Genomic DNA, 21,441 nt, shown 5'->3' on the forward strand with positions numbered 1-21,441 from the left:
GACGACCGTCGCGCTTTAAATAGGATACCATACTAAATCAAAGAAAGATTCAAAGTGTTAGTTTCAATCATGTGTATATACAGAACAGACCAAACAAAACTGTATAAATATGTCTCATATAAAAATAATTTGAAATTACATTTATTAATGACAATAATACTCACTTTAAAAATTTAAAGTTTTTGTGAAAATGCAAAGCTTGCTAAGAGCCAGTCTGGGAATTAACTTACACTTGGACTGTACTGTAGACAATCTATCTTTCTAAAAATCTGAACATCTGAAGAAGTCAATGAGTATATTATGTCATTGAAGCAACCAAGTGAATACAAACTTCTCTGACATTCTGAACTTTATACATAAATAAATTGTGCAGGCCTTCACTATCTAAATTTGTATTTCATGAAGAATTCCAGAATTACTAAGGATGGTGTAAGTAGTTAAGTTGATATGAAGTCTACGTTTGTAAACTATATTGATAAATAAAGAATTATAATTGTGTAACATTTGTGTTGTCATAGTAACCAACATAGTACCAGAGCTCTTTCTGAATAACAATTCTGCACATTTATAGCCATTTGAAAAGTTGATAACACAGGAACATTGCTATGGACCACATATTTTATAAAGTGGGTCAGAGATAAAATGATACAATATAACCAATACATGAATAACATGTAAGCTTGTGATGATACGACAATTTAGAAAAAAGCTAATAAATACTGCTATTTGGAGAACTGAGTTAATGTAAAACATTATTTGGGACAATAAACAATTCACAAAAACCAAAGGTTGTAATGAAGGAGACAATAAATAAACAGACCAATAATGCAGTAATTCCATTATACGCCTGGGATAACCCTTCTAGGTGGATGGACAACGTATGTTGTTTTTATAATTACGAGGTCAACAGTGGAGCTAACAAGCTGACATTGATTTTAGTTGGTTATATTACAAGTTTTGCCCAATTTGGGGGCAAAATCAAATTCCAATTTTGGATGAATTTCTTGCAATCTGGAAAAGGATCAGACCTCATTTTTTGTATACACGCAATTGATTGTTCATAGGTTAGACAAAGGTATATCGATTTTTCTCCCAAGTTTTCACTATCAAAACTTGCTATGTCATTTATTCGAGTATGGTAACTTATACCAACACTTTGAGGCGATATACCATGGCCTAATAGAACATTCTAAATGCTAGGGTCAAAAGTACGAAGCAAAACTTACCGCATCAAGAACACGACTTCCCGAAAAAATGCCTTTTCAGGTCACTTTCTTGACCCGGAAGAAAAGCACCCCCAGTGTCAGCTGCGGTTACTACCAGTGACCAGGTGAATATAAACTTCTCTGACATTCTGAACTTTATACATAAATAAATCGTGCAGGCCTTTACTATCCAAATTTGTATTTCATGAAGAATTCCAGAATTACTAAGGATGGTGTGAGTAGTTAAGTTGATATGAAGTCTACGTTTGCAAACCATATTGATAAATGAAGAATTATAATTGTGTAACGTTTGTATTGTCATTCACAAAAACCAAAGGTTGTAATGAAGGAGACAACAATAAATCAATGTGACGCAATTAAAACAGACCAATAACGCAGTAATTCCATTATACGTCTGGGACAACCCTTCTTGGTGGATGGACAACGTATGTTGTTTTTATAATTACGTGTCAGCCATTTCAACGACAGTGAATTTAAATAGAAAATGCAAATGCTGCAGAATGTTAGTTATAATATAACGTCATCAGAACCGAGTAACGCCTCCTTTATTAATTGAACGATATCATATGATGAGGAACTGCCCACAAAACGCCAACGGTACATTATTTGCCTCGGCCTTAAAGCAAACATGAAGCACTACCCTGTTTACAAATGAACACAACTCACTACGATATATCAGGTATTTAGTTAATATCAGATCCATGTTAATATTAATTTGTAATGATTTGGTCAAAAGTGAGATGACTCGAGAAACATTAAATATTTCATTCAACGAATTTTAACATATCCTGTTTTATTTTAGCTGCGCGATTAATGCATAGTTACAGTCTGTTCCACAGGGGAAGGGGGCTGTATATAAAACAAACATGCGACATAGAACAATGAAGCTCACCTTCCGACGAAATTCTCAAGAACGCTGCTCTTGCCAGCGCTTTGGCCGCCGACCACAGCGATCTGCGGCAAATCAAAGGCCGATGAAACTCCCACCATTGCAAATGCATCTTGTAGTTTATTTACAAGGGGGATAAGATCTTCCATTCCACGGTTCCCCATATTGATTGCGGCTGTCAAGACATTTAGTTACAACACTGCAGCAGATAATAATACGTTCTCACGGAATCTTCGATTCGAATTGTAGGAAGGAAACAAGAGCAAGAAAAAAATCAAAATGGCTGATCAGTTGTACATGCGCAGTGCATTGAGTACATTTGTATATATATAACAATACGCATGCGTATAGCATGACTTCATCCCCACTAGTTCCGTAATCAGAAATGATTCATTTTGAGTGTGACCATGACTCGCCATTCATTATAAAGAGTTTTTTTGCGAAGTATAAGGACGAAGTAATTCATCCAAAAATAAATATTACATTTGATGCGTGCATGGTACGACTGCAAGGTGTTTTTTTTAAAACCTATCACCAATACCTTTTCTGGCCTTGGTTTCAACTTTTGGCCAATCGCCATGCTTTAAAGAGATTCCAAATGTGTGCGTAACACCTATTGAAATATAGATGAACACAAACATATCACGGACCATGAAAAACTGTAACTCATCCATCGCATTAGAATAGAATAGAATAATGCTTTATTAATACCGTAAAGAAAGAGTTAACATTTCCTTTTAGGTTTTCAGATTAATAAAGTAAATAATAAAAGTACATGAAATGTAAAAATTGATTTAAAAAAGAACTCAAAATTGATGAACGACAAAAATACTACAGACTATTATTAATAATAATATAAGAAATATTAAAATACTGTGATATGTAAGTATATCTGTATGCATCACAGAATATGTATAAAATATAAAAGAACCTGACAAAATAAAATAATTAGTCTTGTTTATATTTAACTAAATATTTGCAAAGAGTGATAAGATGGTTTGTATTTGGGGACTGTAGTAAAAAGTTTAAATTGTTCTTTTTTGTTCAAGTTTTGGTAATGACTGTTAATTTCTTTAAGGATATTATATACATGTATGTCATCTCTGTGTTCTGTGTACAGTTTACATTCTAGTAAATGATGTAATTCATCTTCTATCTCTTTACAGTGGGTGCATAATCTGTCTTTTATCAGTGTTTTTGGTTTTGTGTACCTTCCTGTTTCTATAGCTAGTTTGTGACTACTTGTTCTAAATTGTGCTAGTATTTTGATGTAATGTCTGTTATCTATGTGTTTTATGTAATGTTCCATGTCTAGTGTGGTTTTGTATGTACTGTAAGTGCGCAGTTTTGCATCATCTCTTTTATTGTCATTGTTCCATGCGTTAGTGTAATATTCTCTGATTGAAATTATCAGTTCTTGTATTGTTATATTATCTATATTACATTTAGTGTATATTTCTAAGTTGTCTTCTAATGACTTCAACCATGACCCCGGGTAATTATTTTTCTTCATTTCTTTCAGTGCATAGTATGCCAAGTTGTTGTAGTCAAGAGTTATTAGGTGTTTATAATACCTAACTGCTTGGCAGTATATTTTAGAGATAAGGGGTTCCCGTCCCATTTCCATCCTACAGGCTATTTTGTTTGTCTTATTATTTAAATTTAAAATTTGTCTGCAGAAACGGATGTGATACTTTTCAGTTTCTGTCTTATCCCATGTGGTAGGTTTGAGAAGGACACCCCAAATTTCTCCTGCATATGTTAGGATTGGTAATTGGGTCATATTTAACAGCTTTAATTTAATATTAATATTATTTGTATTATGTAAATATAGTTGTGATTGTATACATTGTGCTTTGTATGCCTTGTCTACCAGTCTATCAGCTGTAGTTACAATATTACTTTTTGATTTAAAAATTACTCTTAGGTATGTGTATTGTTCTTTGACTTCTATTTCTTCTTTTCCATAGGTGAGTTTTTGTGATAATATTGTACACCAGTTTTTTTCTAAATATGACAATTTTTGTTTTTGATGTGTTGACTTGTAACCCCCAACTAACTGTATATGTATGAAGGTAATTTAGTACATTTTGTAGCCCTACGTTTGTAGTAGACAATAATGCAATGTCATCTGCATATTGTAGACAGTTAATATGTTTACCATCTAAGTCTGGTGCTGGCATTTCAATATTTGACAGTCCTTCAATAAAGTCATTCATAAAGATGTTAAACAATGTTGGGCTTAAAATACAGCCCTGTTTAACACCATTATCTAGCTTGAAATGTGGTGTTATAACATCTCCTAATTTTATAACAAAGTCCATATTTCAGTACATCATTTTTATAATGTTATATACTTGTCCGTTAATGTTATTTTTCAGTAGTTTATATTGCAGTGTTGTTCTGCACACTGTATCAAAGCATTTTCTTAAATCCACAAAGCAGCAGAATATTTTTTCCTTTCTTAATTGATATTTTTTAATAATGGTATGGAGTGTCAATATATGGTCAGTAGTGCGATGTTTGTTACGAAAACCTGCTTGGCTTGGATGTATGGTGAAGTTACTTTCTAAATAGCTGGATATTCTTTTGTTAACAATAATACTGAATATTTTAGCAATGATGTTGTTAACAGATATTCCACGGTAGTTATTAACATCCACCTGTTTTGTGTACTGGTGTTATAACATTTGTGTTCCATGACTGTGGATAAATACCAGTTTCCAAGATGTGGTTATACATTTGTTGTAAAGCTTGTTCCACTAGTTTGTTGCTATATTTCAACAGTTCTCCTGGTATTCCGTCTGGTCCAGTTGCTTTATTTTTTTCAGTTTTCTTGTTGCATGAATAATTTCCTGTAATGTTATAGGTTTGTTTAGTTCATGATTGTTGTGCATTTCTTTCTCTCGCTGCAACAGCCTGTCTTCAATTTCTTTTATTCTCTCAATGGGAGTTGTATCATTTCTACTGATTTTCTGAAAATGTTCAATCCATGCTGTATATGGAATTTCTTTGATTGAATTGTTTTCTTTTGTTTACCTTCTTCCAAAAAATTGTACTTCATCGTTCTCATCTGCTTGTTCAATGTTTGATAATAATTTTTGTTGTTTCTCTTTCTGTAGTTTCTTTACATATTTTTTGAATTTATTCTTCTTAGTGTAGTACATTATTCTTAGTTTACTATCTGTTGGATTTTTTGTAACATTTTTGAAAGTGTCATCATATTACATTGTCTATCAGTGAATTTTACTTTGTTTTGTTGTGTTTTCTTCTTTACTTTCTTATGTATGGAGCATTTATTTGCAAATTTGTCCATTAATGTTTGAAATTCATGAGCGATCTCATCACTTTCTTTGCTGTTATTGTATTTATTTTCAGAATGTATTTGCAATGTCTTCGCTCTCCTTTGTTTTCATGTAGATTTTATACAGTTCTTTATTTATTGTGTTCCATTGGTATTTTGATGGTGCCTGCGCCTGTAGGTTTTTATTTATATCCATGTTCTCTTTATAACTACTTTGTGTTTTTAGAATTGTTCTGATTGGGCAGTGGTCACTGGTTGTATGTAGTTCTTTTACTTCAAAATGAATGATACTCTTAGGAAGTTCTTCACTAGGTATGCTGTAATCAACAGTACTTGCACCATGGTAACTATAGCATGTCAGTTTTCCTGACCAGTCACCGGGAGTTCTTCCATTTACTATTCTCAAGTGGTTTGTCTTACATAATCTAACAAGATCTTCTCCAAATTAATTTTTCCATGTGTCTGCGTTTCTCCTTTTCTTGATGTTTGTATCATAAATGTATGTATCTGGTATTGGGAGGTTTGTTTGTAACTTGTCTTCATCATCTATAATAATATCTTCAAGTTCTTTGGTTCTTGCATTGAAGTCACCCTGTATGATTATATTTCCTTTCATTTTGAATTCTTGTATTTCATTGTGCAGTTCTTCATATGGGTCATTGTTATTTTGGTTGTTATAACTTGAATTTTTTGGTGGTATGTATGTTGTCCCAATGTAAACATCTTTTTCTAAATGGAAAAACTCTTTTCTTAATTTACACCATATTGTATAGCTATTTCTTGTTGGTATGATCTGAATTCCTTCTTTTATACTATTTCTGATAAAAATTCTGTTACCACCTAATGACCTCCATGCTTTCTTAATCTTTGTTATAATTTTGTGATACACATAATATCCCATTGGTTTTGGTATCAGTCCTTTACTTTCCTTGTCAAGCCAGGTCTCAGTCATTGCATAAAAGTGGTAGTTTTTGATGTGATGTTCTATGTCTAATGTGCTTTCCGTTTTGCTATCCAATGTTTGGTGAGTTGGTTTGTAGTTATATCTTAGGCCTGCTGTATTCCAGTGACCAATATTGATGTAATTTGGTGTCATTTCATTGTATATACATTGTCTCTTTTTTTTCTTTATCGTCACTGTCATTACTGTTAATTATTTATATTTTCGTTGTTTTTGTTGCTGTCCTGACCGTGTCTGTAATTCTGTGATGTTTGCCATTTAGTATCATAGTAGCTCTTCCATGGTGTTGTATGGCTTCTGTATGTAGAAGAATGCATCTCTAGATATTTATCATTAAATCTTGGTTGATAATTCTGTTTTTTATATTCTTCTTTGTATCTTTGTTGGTGATAGTGTACACTTCTTGGTCTAGCTTCTAGAAAGGTGTATTTATTTACCTCATTGTTTATATTTGTAATAAACATGGTGGTTCCGTTATATTTATTGATGTGTATTCCATCTCTGCTTAATAACTGTGTTGTGATATTGCCCATTGGTATAACATGTATATCTTTAATTTCTTTACTTCTAATGTAAGAGTTTATTTTGTCCATTATATTTGATCTCTTTAGCTTCAAGTGTTGACGTGGTATCATTTCACACAGAAAAATGCCTGTTGACTGATATTCCTTGTGTGTTATATTTATCAGTACATTGAGTTCATTCTTGATTGATTCAGAGTCTGTCTTTTCATCTATGTCATTTCCACCAATATTCATTGTTATACTTTTTAGACTTTGTGGGAAATGATTATTGTTAATAACTTGTTGGAATGTTTCAATCTTTGCACCACTATAAGTAAAAACCATCTGGTTCTTTGCAAGATCACTGTTATAGATGTGTTTAGATTGAGAGTCACTGATTATCAAATGCTCTAGTTGTTGTGGTATACTACGTTGTTTAAGAATGTGTCCTTTTTCACTAGAATTACTTGTAGCCTTGTTATTTTGCTTCTCTGATTTTCCCTTTACAATATCACTATATTTGGTTTTATTTTGAAGTGGGTCTCTTGGTGGGACTTCTTTGTTTTTCCGGTTTGATACCAATGACCATTCCTGTTCTTGTGTGTTATTTATTCCCAATACGTCTATCTTTTCATTAATTTGTTGGAACTCGTTTGCTATAGATTTTGTTATTGTTGTAGTCATGTCTTCTACTTCATTTTGTCCAATATTTGGCTTTTCTTGATTATGTTTATGTTCAGCTTGTAATTGTTCAATCTCTCTGTTTTTATGGAGCTTTATTGTATCGCCGATAAAAGTAAAAAACACGCCTAACATTGTTATTTTAATTCAAATACAACATTACTTCTCCTTTGCACCGGAAAGCTAAGTATCCTGTAGCAGACTATTGATACTTGACACTTGAGAATGGTTTTAAGTAATTATACACCCGGTTAACATTGGGGTAAGGGTGAGAGCGGGTAGAATGGGGGATACTGATGTATATTTTGAATCCCTGTAGAGAAAGTCTAAGCGGTTGTTAGAAGATTTTTTTAAGCCACCGACTGATACAGAAAAAACTGCTCCAATAGTCACCGAATAAGCACTTAGTGCTTTTCGATGCCAGTAAAGACATGCATATGGTTACTTACTGTATTGGGTTTTCAATTAAGTAATTCTATTACTTTGTAATGTTTTGTAACATGTAGTTTTTAGTACAATAGCGGTTAAAGAATAAGAAACAATTATAAGGTGTAATCAGTGTATTTTAATTGTATTGATATAATATGTTTGAGATTTTTGTAAATAAATGTTGTCACGTATTTTTTCAGCCTCGGCGTCCTTGGAAATAAGTACCAGCTAAATAAAATAAAAATTTTAAAAAAATAACAATAACCATGAAAATCACGATTTAAAAAAAAAAGCTTGTGTACCATACAGCACTAACTATCATGGGTTATTGCACAGTCCCTCAACAAGGTACTAGTACTGTGAATTACTTTCGGCATGTCACATTGAGTCACACAAACATTTGCAAAATCTGAGTTGGCATTGTTGTATGCATTCAGCCAATTTCACCAGCCAATGAAGCTCTTGTACTTCCACTGTGCGATACGGGAATGGTATTCCTTTCGCTGGCCAGGTTGCATTTTGTGTATGCCAGTCAGATGTTTTTAAGTAAGTAAACACGGCCGACAAGGAACTCACGAAAATCAGTGGTAGTAGTTCCAGAATTCACCGTGACGGAGTAGAGTTCCAGGCCGGGGGCAGAGGCGGTGGCACGAAATTGCATGAGGGCGACATCTGAAATCTATACCCTCTGAAACGCTATTTTCGCATTTTGAGGGTCAAATTTTGCTGATACAAAGTGTTTCAGCTTGATTTTGGGGCGACCCCTCCCCCCAACATTTTCCCTCTGCGACCCCCTCCCGCCGGCGGCCCGGTGCGGCCACCACTGAACGGTATCGTCAACTTCACACCACTAAGTGGTCCGAGCGTCAACATACATCTTGGCGACAGTGATTGGTGTGGATTTGTAAACTAAAATTCAGTGGCACATTACAATCTTCTCTAGTGCCTCAGAAAACCATAACTTGAAGAATAATGAGGACCAAATAACCGAACAATGACCTAAAAATAGCAACCTAAAAATGGAAATAACAAAAGCCAAATTAATGAATAATGACAATATAATAGACATGATGTCAAAAAAAGACGCAAGCTTATCTGGTGTTTCACGACTATATAGTGACATATATGAACTTTCACCCCTTTCACATAATATCACTACCATATACCAGTGCAGTGTAAGACGTATCACTTAATAGTCATGAAAGAACGGAGTCATGTTTTTTGTTTGCGTCTTATTTAATTGACTGCTTATCTTTCAGTGAGAGCCGAGGTTTCTTTCCCCTTTCCTCTATAGTTTAAATTTTATATTGCTTCTTTAAATTTACAATTTGATGTTAGTACTATAATAATCAACCTTCTTGGTAACTTTAGCGTCGTTTCATGTATTTATTTCACATTATCATTTTCTGTGAAATGAGGAAATGAGGCTTAGGAAACTAAAGCAGCAATGTCATCCTATGCCATAATCCCACCCAAAAGAACGCCATTGTCATACGAATGCCGCGAGCTTAAAAAGTGGGCGACCCGGATGGGGAGGGGGAGGGGCACTTTACTGGTATCGGTAGGACATATGAATGGTTCTGCAAAATCAAAAACAACCACTGTTTTACATAACACCGCCCTTGATAAAATGTGAGCTTTCGGACAAATCAAAACATATTTTAGAGAAAACACTGACTTTGAACTACTAGTACCGGGTAAGATAACTTCAGTACAGGGATTCGTCTCTAGTTTTAGTAGCTGTGGTTCAAGTGTAACTGTACCAATAAGATTTTTCACTGTCAAAACTTGTTTTAAAATGTTCCTTTTTCTGTTTTCACAGACTTTCGAACTTCGAAATGTCAACCGCGAAGTTCATGAGATGCGCGTATACCCCTTGACCAGCCAAGAGCCTACAAGTCGAAGCTTACCAACGAAAATAGAATATAATCTTCATTGTCATTGTCATTGTACCTCATATATGAGGTCTTGATAAAAATACAACAAGGACAAATTTCTGAAAAAAAAACCCGGTTAATTTGTAATTCCTGAAGCAACTGGTTTGGTTTTCACTTTTGCAAAGTAACGAGTATACGAGGCACCCGACAGGCGTCTATACATCACGTTTCAAATGAACAAGGGGTCCTTTTTGACATGTTCAATGGTCAAAGAATTCCATTTTGACATTTCCAGGAATCAAATGGATCGTATTTTTATTGTGTTGGCATAATACTAGTATTTGACATTTAGCAAATATAGATCTTTTTTTTATCAAGAGTTTGAACAGGTGAGTATGAATAAGGGGTTTGTTTTTTTCGTGTAAATTTGTTTCAAGGGGTGGTATTTTTTTTAAATTGTTTCAAAGAATTTTCATCAAAAGTTGGTGCATCGCATACCCGTATGTAATCAATACAAGTGACCTCCGGATCAAGACAGGCCTGCAAACCCCTTTCTGATTCCGAAAGCAACCATGAGATAATTGTCTGGAGTGTTAATTAATATTTGTGGGTACGAGGTCATTTATCATGATCTCATGTAATTATGACGCCAGATAAATACTCGGTTACTCAACCATTGATTCGTGATTTTTTTTCAATTTGCTGTATTGTATGCCTGACTCGAATCGTGGCACACCGACGATATCAATTCGCCTAGCCACATAACATGATATACCGATGGTACACATTTTGAATTTTCAAGATAAATGTTCCGGCAAAGCCCGGGGGGGTGGGGGGGGGGCTGTCCGAACGGAACAACATCGTGCAGGCAGACTATTATGATACAGTGTGTCTTCTACTCGGTTACTGGGATTTCGCCACAAAATAATGATACCACTATCTATTTGGGTTTTGTCTGTCTTTGTAGTTTTACATCATATATAATCCTGCAATTTGTAGCGAGATAAGGATCAGAGCAAATTGTCATTTTAAGTTGAAGGGGGAGCTGTCAATCCAGGGGATCGCACAAATGAATTGTATGACATCGTTGTTTACGCTATTTAAGATGCAATATTGGCGAAATGGTTTGTTCAATATTGTTGTTTCGTATGACATATTGAGGACCAAATTGAGTTATAATTTTTCGTAAAACGAAAAGTTTTGTTTTGCAGCATTCGTACTAATACGCCTGTGCAGTGACTATTCTTGGATGTACCGAAACAACAAGCGTACATGATTATTAGAGAATATCATTGTTTCTTCAATTGGACAGCTAGGAATGTGCAGAGAGAACGGTTCATATTTCATAATAAATCATAATCCGATGTATTCATAAACATATGTTACCCATATTGCATTTTAAATGTCTTGTTTTGAATAGTAATGCAGTGAATAACAGATTAGAATTATCTGGATGTGCCCTTCCGAAGTTGATCATGGGGGTTATCACAATGTTTTTATCAGATACATAGAAATTTTAATTAGGACATCGAGTTTTGTTATTTTTACCCGATACAAAAAGGTCGTTTGGACAAAAACTTGCATATGGAGACGTGTCTCTGAAATGGATTTAACGTATAAGTATCGGTCTTATTTCTGGTCAAGATAGGTATAATTATCGGTAATATTTTTTCGATTAGGTATAAATAACCTGAACATTGTGTTAATAATATCTTATGCAACTGTTGGCTTACATGTGCTTCTATTGGAGATGCTCTTCTAATAGAGCAAATACGGTAACTGTTTTATTTGGAATAAACAGTGACGACAGAAATGGTACTTTGGTATAAATATGGGTAGAGATTTTGCCACTATCCAGGTATAAAAATGGTCACACTTTCGAGCACTCAGGTGCACCTTCCTACCCAGCTATGTATCAACTGCCCCCGGGCTTATTATCACCATGTATGATTCGTTTACTAAATTACACCAGTAGAGAAATAATACCTCTTTGCCGCGATAGGAACAGGGAATCAAAGTTAAAACTCCATAAGCTGAAAATCAATTCACATCATTCCACCTGTATAATTACTTGTTTTCAAACACAATACAATGTTTTGGTATTGCTTTCATGTAACCAGACATTGTTATCTAAGAACTATGACAAACCTCACTTAATTATTTGTATACAAGAAATACTCTGGCCAGTTATTTACCATATATTTTTTAAATCTACCTATGAAAATGTATCCAGTGTGTGACAGTCTCACATCCGACTAATCAACAACAACAACAAAAACTAAAGATTCCACATCTCAAGAAAAAATTTCAGCTTTAACAATAATTAGCGACAAACAAGAAGTTCATGTGTTTTACAAGTATCCGGCAAAGTCATCATGCAACAAGTGTTCCACACACATTTCATACCTAACACAATCATTTAAGCAATAATTTGTTTCCCCTCCAATTCACTTTCACTAGTTATACCAACCTACACACCAGAAATATATTATGTACTTTACGCATACATTAACAAATTAAATTATATTTCCACCATGCAGATACCAAGATCCATTTACTCACATGTGTGCTGTAAATTTACAGTTTCCTGTCTTATAAACTAATTATTGGCTGAGATTAATTTAACAACAACAAAATGTGGATTACTATGAAGAATAGTTTGTTTAAATATTGGGGAATATTGATTAAAAATATATCTTCACCAGATATACAATCAACCCATGGATAAAAAAGTATTCTTCAGGAAAGGACCTATGGGGATAGAAATACAATGACTTTAAGATCACCAACACTTGTTTAGGCTTACATTGTGATCACAGAAGTCTGTTATTTCTGAGAAAACATTACCATCAGCTTTCTAAACAATTTCAATAGATGTTGTGCATGTTTATGTTACAATGACAGCACATCTCAAACCTTCTGTTTCATGCAGTCTTGTTCATAGTGAGTAATTTATAATATGCAAATATGTGTACATCATAGCTAACCTGTTAGGCCAAAATTTAAATTAGAGTAGAGCAAAAACCTAGACTAGATGCAATTTATGACCACAAGATGTTGAAAAATCAATGAACAACAGACTGGTGAAGTGATGTGGGCGGAGCTTACATACAAGTTAGTCTGCATATACATGTATGTGTTCCCATGGTAATATACTGAAGTCCTGGGGACAGCCAATCAATGATAACAAAGAATCCTGTGCAGACTACTTAGTTACACAGTAATCTACCTTTTTGAGTGTATTTAGAATGGCTGGATTCCAGGCTAATCCTGAAAATGCAGTAGTCATTTGGTGACAATTTGGGAATGCATCAAACAATTACATCACTCACAAACTTTGACCAATCCTACAAAAATTTATGCCACTAGCAAAAAGATTATGCCACCAAAATCAAGCAACTGGTTCATTTAGGCAAAAATTCACACAAGGAGAAAAAGAAACAGACCACAAACTTCAAGTGACTGCTTCTTCTCTACTCCTAATTCCCTTTAGATGACTTGAAGCCAATTTGTACAAATTTGGGAAAAATGTAGTTTGCTCCTGAGAATGTTTTTTATTCCTCTGTGATCATGAACACGTGATTCAGCTTCAGACCATGCATCCATCCAGTTAGTATTATACTTTAAGTAGTAGTTACCATTAAATGAGATGAAATGTCATTTATAATGAACACTATCATTATGAATTGTGTGTAAAAATCTGGAGTACAGGTAACCAACAATCATTTGGTTAAATGAATGTTTAGAACTAGTTATTTTCAACCATACAGTAAGTAGTGCTGTCAATCAATTAGTGGTTTGTACCACATTCCTCCAGCCAGACATCAATCACCATGAATCTACTGGGAAATACTTTATTTTAGCTTGAATTAATTTTCAGTCATAAGACTTTTTTGGGCGTTTTGTATGGAGTTTATTTTCACTGATTTTGAGAAGTTGAATGTAAAATATAAATATATTCACTGGATTTTATTTTCACTGAAACATTCCTCCAGTGAAAGTAAATCCAAGCAGAAATAAAGTATTTTTACAGTATGTTACTGACATCAATGTTTATTTGATGACAAAGATTATTCAGTCTGCAATTCTTGCATATCTATACATCATGAAAAGGATAAAAAGAGAAACGCTAATTTTTTTTTTATACAGTTAGTCAATTTTATTACAACAATTATCACATAGCCACCAGAAAACAATATTTCAGACATGCCCTCAATGTATGTGAGGAAAAAAATAAGGCTATTGCTGGGATTCCTCCAACCCTTTACCAGTTGAAAATTACTTCTAGATTATGCTACAACAAACTTATATCACTTTGATTTCAAACCATGAAATATTCTGACACAATAGTCACCATTCAAAAACATGTCATCGCAAACAAACAGTAAAACATATTGCTTAATAGACAGGCATAACAAGATATCCACTTAAATACAAAAAATTAAATACGTTGAAATAGCTACATGTCATTTTAGCAGATTTGACTCAATTAACAAAATCCTAATTTAGCTAAATTCCCAACAATCTCATTGTGAGAATACAATGTATTTTAAATGACCAACATCTTTAATCAGCGAGAACTATGGATTTGCTAAATTAGCTAAAATAACATGCTTGCTAAAAAGTCACGTTTTACAGTATATCTAACCCTAAACATATTGAACATCGAAACACACATTAGTTAAGAACTCAAAAATCAGCTTTTTGTGAATATCTACATTATTTATGATATTTCTTCTGTATCATAAAATATGAATGAATATTGCATCATACAATAGCTAAGGAACTTCACCAGATAATATAAACAGTTTTATTATTAGTTCTTTCAATTTTTTGTGATTAAATAATATGAGCGCACTGGTGCGGAGATGAATTTTCATGTCACTTTCATTTACTGTCTTGCATGTAAAAATCCCAAAATACATGTCTGCTTCAAATAACTTTGTGGTTTTGTTCAACATGAACATTTGTGTATCTGAAAAAAGTATATATTATTCTTATTTTATTATTCTATCTTTAAAACATCAGCATCCGTAAAGACATGGGAATTCAAACTTCTGAATGATGATGTCCTCAACAAAAAAAAGGTTTTGCTTTTTTTTTTTGGTCCCAAGGAGAATGGAATTTTTTTCCAAAGATTATTACCTCAATAACAAAATATATTTTCAATGCATAACCTTTATTAGATGTATTCTTTTAAAATTAATGCATTAAAGAAGTAACATATTTATCCTGATTGATTGAGATTGATTGAAGCATCCTCTTAAAAGAGAAATAACATGTCCTTTGAATAAGCATTGACAATTTTACCCATTCTACCATACATGGCATACTTCACTGGGACACTAAATTGCATATTAAAAAACATAGGTTTCCAACCAATGCAGCAATAGAAAAGCCCTTTTTTCGCTTTAAAGTAAAAATATATTAATTATTCTGTTACAGCGCACCGCATTCAGTTGTAACTGAATGATTTTATATAAATTATTTCATACCCAGTGAAATACATAAGCTAAGTCACATAATATAATACAATAACTGGAAATAGTACATGAATACAGTAGTGTTTCAGAAGTCCTATAAGTAATAATGAGAAGAAAGAAACCATGTCTACAACGTTGAAAATACAGATGCACACTAATCACGGAGGTTCTGGTGCAATTCAGGAGTAATATCATACACAAGTCCTAATAATTTAGATAAGACTTCTTCTTTAGTGACCTCTACATTTTTATTTACTTCTGCTATCTTCTGTTTAGTCTGGACTTCAACTTCCCTGGCTTTGTCATCTTTGGAACCTAAGTGCTGTAATAGAATGAATCAGTCAGACAGAGTGAATAATAAATTAATTTCAAATAGCTAATGTGACTTTAAAATATCATTATGTACAATGCATGCACCACGTATGCGCGAGATATGGCAAAAATATGAACAAACATGGCGACTTTGACCTTTGTGGAAACCAGCAATTACAAACTGAAGCGTTACTAAGCTTTCACTAGGTAATTTCTTCGGTGATTGGAAATTATCGAAAGAGTCGTCGGAGGTAATTAATGTACGTTGCACCCAGGTCAAAACTCGTACTTGTGATTTTCATTAGAAGAGTACAATGGATTGTAGGAAAATGTTTATCAACACAAATGTCATACATGCGCGACGTGACGTGACGATCATCGCCCTATAATTTGTAACATTAGTCAGACAAGAATAATATGTATGTAAATCAATGTGCTCTTAATATTATTATCACTAATCACATCTTTTCAAGATGCAAGAAGAACTAATGTATTTTTACTCAGCAAAAACATGATCATTAAATAAATGCAGGGTTTTTCTAGAAAAAAGCTGCAAGAGGGAGCACTGCAATTCAGCAGCGCCACCAAGTGGGGGAGATAGGTTTCTCCCTATTCTAAGTTAAAATGGAGCATTCTATGGCTTCCGTAGGGCCAAAATTACTATTAGACAGGTCACAGTTGAAGACTGTGGCCACATGTGGCCCCTGGTCAATCCGAATTTTATGATTGGCATAGAATCTGCGCCCCAGGGTAAGGGGGCGCATGGCCATGGCATGAGGGCGCTGCGCCCCTGTTCCCTTGTTTAAAAAAATCCCTGAAATGATACAGAATTTGTATCTTTAGAAACTGAAATGTTTTATGCTAATCTCTTTAGGAAGTGACAGCATGATTTCAATGTAGACACAATCTTAAGTAGACATCCACACTTTTTTGTAAAAGTCAGAAAATGTAAAAATTATCTATATATAGAAGTGCATTACATCTTATATTCATATATATATTTTAATAAAACCAGAGTTCAGACTATTAATTAATGGTAGATTACCACTATTTTCAGACTCCCTTTACCTGTTTTTTCCAGACAATCAAAAATATTTCATGTAATTATATGTATAACATATTTACATACTGAAATAAAGAACATTTGGATATGTCAGATTCAAAAACATTGCAGATTGTTCTTCCAGACAAGTCACCCTACCCTACACTATGGTAGTGACATTTAGCTAGCTTTAAATAAAATCATTTAACAAATGTATCTAGTTAGCTATAAGCAATTATGTATTATGGGTGTATGTTGAATGGACCCTCATCCCTCTGATCTTTATATTATATTGGTAATCAATAACCATACTAGCAATGAACTGTTTTTCATTCTACCATCATTACTGTGCTAGTCGTAAACACATGTCAATACTAAATATAACATCATTTAAATGCATGGGTTCGGTTATCTCAAAATTACCGTAGGACATTTTGTCCAAAATGGCAACTAGCGTTATGGGAACTTTCTAATTATTTGCCATATTTTGCATGCAAAACAGTAAATTTAACAGTTAATTTAGGACTTTAGAATCCAAAATGATTGAACAAAATTAGGACATTTAAAAAAAAATACCAGCAAATTGTTAAAATGTGGTTAACATCATTGAAATGGTGGATAAAGACACCACTATGACTCACTCTACAAATGGACTGATAACTCAGCAGTACCGGTATGTTTCAGGGAAGAGAAGGAGGGGTAAATGATAACACATAATTCACATTTCAATCTACTGCTTTAACTCTTTTTTTATCTTAAAACTAAAATTGCAGAATTAAGTAAACTTTTGTTACCTACAATTAACTTGCATCATTTTTTTTCGTATTTTTCAAAATAAATTAAGAGATTCTGAATTATGAGTATTGGTTCAAAATTAAAAAAGAAGTTACAGTGAAAAACAAGAGTACAAAATTTCAAGGGTTAAGAGCTATCCTTCTTTTGGTACAGTTTAAGTATGTAAATAGAAATGTACTACTTTTCTGCAGTCTGCCAGATTATGGAGTCTTATCTTATCATGTTATACATGTACACTTTAACTAGATATTGTCAGAGGTCACGTTACCCTTGCTGACGGTATGTGAGGAAAATGTATTTAGCCAAAGCTGATACATTCCAGGTTTTATAAACACATGTCCCTGAAGAGAAGTGCTATATGTATATGCATTGTACTTTCAGTAACAAAGAGAAAAACAAGTTTGTTGACACACAATAATAATATATTTCCCCAGCAAAAAATGGGGTTGAGCATTACAACTAATAGACCAATTTCTGTTTATGGCAAGATTGTGAATTATGTGCTGAATCAAACGTACATCAGGACAAACAAAGGATATAGTATTGTAATAGCATCAAAACATAGATGGGATTAGACAAATGTGTCAGTAGTTTTTGAATATTTTCACACTTAATAATGTACTATACACATTTGATGATGGTCAATTATGACTAAACTAAGAATATTCTCCTCTGAAATATCAACATTTTGACATTGAGCTATAAAAAAATATTCAAAATTTAAATTATTCAATTTTACTGACAGATGTTAGGTTAACGCCTTTCACACAACATGCAAAATCTTGTACATAGTAAATGGAAAAGCATCTATTTTCTCACAAAATAGGTGTTAATTGATCACTTTTTAAAAATAATTTCAGGTTTTGAATTTTCTATTTATTTTTGCCAAATTAGTGATTTTTGGGAACTACCTGAATGTTGGAACTTTCTATTTTTAAAGAGAACTTGGATATTAGTTATTCAAACTATAATTAAACCTTGTTGCCAACAAATCTACAAGCTGGTCTGATGAGAACTGAAAATCTACTACTATGTGACGAATACCTAGAAACTAGAAAACTTGATAACTCATTCACACATTAGTTGATGATCAAAACTAACCTTTTGTTGATGTTCAATAAAAAGTTTCTCTCGTTCAGCTCTATATGCTTCAATTTCAGATTGCGCTTCTTCTTTAGCTTGCTTCAACCTTCTTGCTTTCCCTGTAGGAACGTACCATGACCAGAATTTTTAGTATATTTAATATTTAATCTTAAATTCGCAGTTGTGCACTAGTCTTACCACATTTTGGAATGGAATCTCCCAAATGTGTTGTATAAGAAAATGTTAATGTAAAAAAAAAGGCCCTATGCATACTAAATTTTCAGCATTGGTTCAATGTCAAAAAAATAGTAAAATATCCCCAGTTGGAATAGTTCTGTTGTCAACAATGATTTTGTAACTTTATACATCGGGTCGATTAATGCAAAATAGTGCCACTGCTAAAACAATAGGATACCAGGAATATCACAGTAGCTCATGTGATAATGAGAGGTTATTACGAGGATACTGAAAAGTATGCATGAAGACAGTACAGTGGGAGTATTGACTGACACGACCACGTACTGACTGAGTGCATACTTTCGGTATCCTCATAATAACCTTATTATTATTATACACTTTTTCTTCCCAAGGATACATCATGGGAATGCACAAATACAAAAAGTTTAGATCAAATTGAGCGAACTTCTTTGTAGGGGGGGGGGTCCGGTCAAACCCTGGGGACTGCCATATTTGAACGCTTATGCGAGTAATTGTTCCATATTTGGAATTTGCAGTTCCTAACATGGTAGGATGAAAATACCCTGTAAAATACCGCAAAATTACAGCACGAAGTTATGGTGACAGATGTATAATAATAGCAATTTATTTAATAACAAATTCATATGCAAGGATAAATATTAAATTTCTGTGAAATTGCCAGGACTGTAAGCAAATGTCTGAGTTCATACATTGAGATCTGAAGATGTTAGCGGAGTCTGAGAAAAGTAAATTATTTACTTGTGTTTCATGATTTCATCAGTGATTTTTATCATGATTTTATAATCACCCCATAGACTTCAATCAATGGTCAAACATTGTAATGAATGCATGCAACATCACTGATCCCCCAAAACGTATCAGCCAAAAAGGGCGAGCCACCATCAATTCAATTTTTTCCATTGTGACATCACATAGTGCATACAAAGAATATCGCTACCAATTTAAATTTTAATTTCAATATTGCTCTAACAAATATCTCAATAACAAATTTAATGTGCCGAAGGCACTCAGCCCGAACAAATTTTTTTAGAGGGTACCCTTGATGCTTAGTTCCAAATGATTTGCATCATCATTGATTTATACAACATTTTTACAATGAAAAAACAGATATGTTCACAAAAAATATGCACATTTTATTACAATATTATTCACATACCATCAGAATTTACACTGTGAAAATTATGAGGGTATGTTGTAAAACAGTCAGAGCCAAGATCTTCATCATTATGACCAAGTTTTATGACTTGACAGTCATACTAGTATTATGTTTCACAAGTTTGGGTGCAAAGTTGAATTTGACCCAAAAAAGAGAATCCCCAAAAATAGAAATCTCTCAACAGTTGGAGAGACTTAGTAAAGATTGGGTGGCAAGTTAATTGAGTACCAGGGGTACAGTATATTTCACACGTAATAATCACAGGAGGACTGTGCTATAATACATATCCAGTTCATCAGTGCAGAAACAGAATAATTGTGTATTTATGATCATGAATGATGGTTCTAGATTGTATATCCTCAACGTTCCTAGTATGTCCCTATCTCCACATCATCAGCGGATGAGGTGTACACTTACTGGCAAATTAATTATACACTGTAAATATAGTAAACACGGCACCTGCATTTCCAAGTACATGTATATGCTGTAACATTATGTGCCACAATGGCCGCCAGTACATTGTGCATGAAGAACTGGCGTGAAACACTGAAGATAAATCACAAAAGTAAACAGACATTTATTATATATTTATTCAAACGTCTTAAATTTTCATTTAATCCGATTATATAGACAATTTAAAAGCACTATCACTGTGAATGAATGATTGAGTGTGTGAAAGAAAAGACGACTCGAGGAGATACAAAATTAGACACCATAAAATACACATTTAATACAGCTGAAATGCCATTGTCAAATGAAATCTTATATTTGGTATAAAGGTAACTGATAAATTAAATGGCTTCACGACTTATTACAGCTGCCGTGAATTTCCATCGTTCAGTCAGAAATGTTATACCGTGACGATTATCATCAATTTACGTTGTAATCAAGATTTAAGTGGACTCTAACTAACATTTATAAATGTTATAGTAAAATTACGTATTTCGTCAAAAACATTTAACAGAAACAAAGTGTGACATTTCTTCTGTCGGAAAATAAGGTTACTTACTTTTACGAGCCTCTCCAACCTTTTCCGCGGCGCGTTTTTCGGCTTGAAGAAGTTGTTGTATTCCTGTCGTCTGTGCGGCCATTTTGAGATTTACGAACACCACGTGACTGACGTCAATTGAAACTGCGCCACCAGCGACAACACGAAGAAATAATTGATTTGAGGGTTTCGGGTCGTGGATGAATAAATTAAAATATACATGTTTGCATTTGATTATTAAAGTGTTTAATTTTTATAATTTGCATTATTTTGAGCAAAAATTTGGCTCTCTATCGGAGCATATTCGTTCTAGCCCATATATAGACATCCATGTATTTACTGCAGCAACCAACACGTCATTTCGCTTTGTCGGGGGATAGTTTAATCACAGTCCCTCTAGAGAGATAGAGGGACCGTGGTTTAATATACGGGTGTGCGACACTTTTTTAACCTTTATTTTTACGGTCGGGCCGATTTTTTTTTAGCAAAAATC

General features: G+C 33.6%; 2 protein-coding genes across 8 annotated transcripts in view; both read right to left on the minus strand.

The window, feature by feature from the left end:
- The window catches only part of LOC100369408 (dynamin-1-like), a 44,884-nt gene extending 42,477 nt beyond the window's left edge, over nucleotides 1-2,407 (minus strand). For all 7 annotated transcript variants that reach the window (XM_085492225.1, XM_085492223.1, XM_085492222.1 and 4 more), the window contains exon 1: nucleotides 2,119-2,407. In XM_085492225.1, the coding sequence (XP_085348351.1) occupies nucleotides 2,119-2,279 (161 nt within the window). In that variant the 5' untranslated portion in view covers nucleotides 2,280-2,407. The remainder of the gene's footprint in view (nucleotides 1-2,118) is intronic.
- Nucleotides 2,408-15,030: 12,623 nt separating this feature from the next.
- Nucleotides 15,031-21,087, minus strand: LOC100369854 (V-type proton ATPase subunit G-like). Its single transcript, XM_002730955.3, has 3 exons — nucleotides 20,970-21,087; nucleotides 18,604-18,704; nucleotides 15,031-15,675 (listed from the first exon to the last, which is right to left on the minus strand). Exons 1-3 carry the CDS (start codon nucleotides 21,049-21,051, stop codon nucleotides 15,508-15,510), a joined length of 351 nt encoding a protein of 116 aa, XP_002731001.1. The 5' UTR covers nucleotides 21,052-21,087; the 3' UTR covers nucleotides 15,031-15,507.
- Nucleotides 21,088-21,441: the final 354 nt, after the last annotated feature.

This window comes from Saccoglossus kowalevskii, chromosome 17 (assembly GCF_978046115.1).
Source record: "Saccoglossus kowalevskii chromosome 17, keSacKowa6.1, whole genome shotgun sequence".
Taxonomy (NCBI): Eukaryota; Metazoa; Hemichordata; class Enteropneusta; family Harrimaniidae; genus Saccoglossus; species Saccoglossus kowalevskii.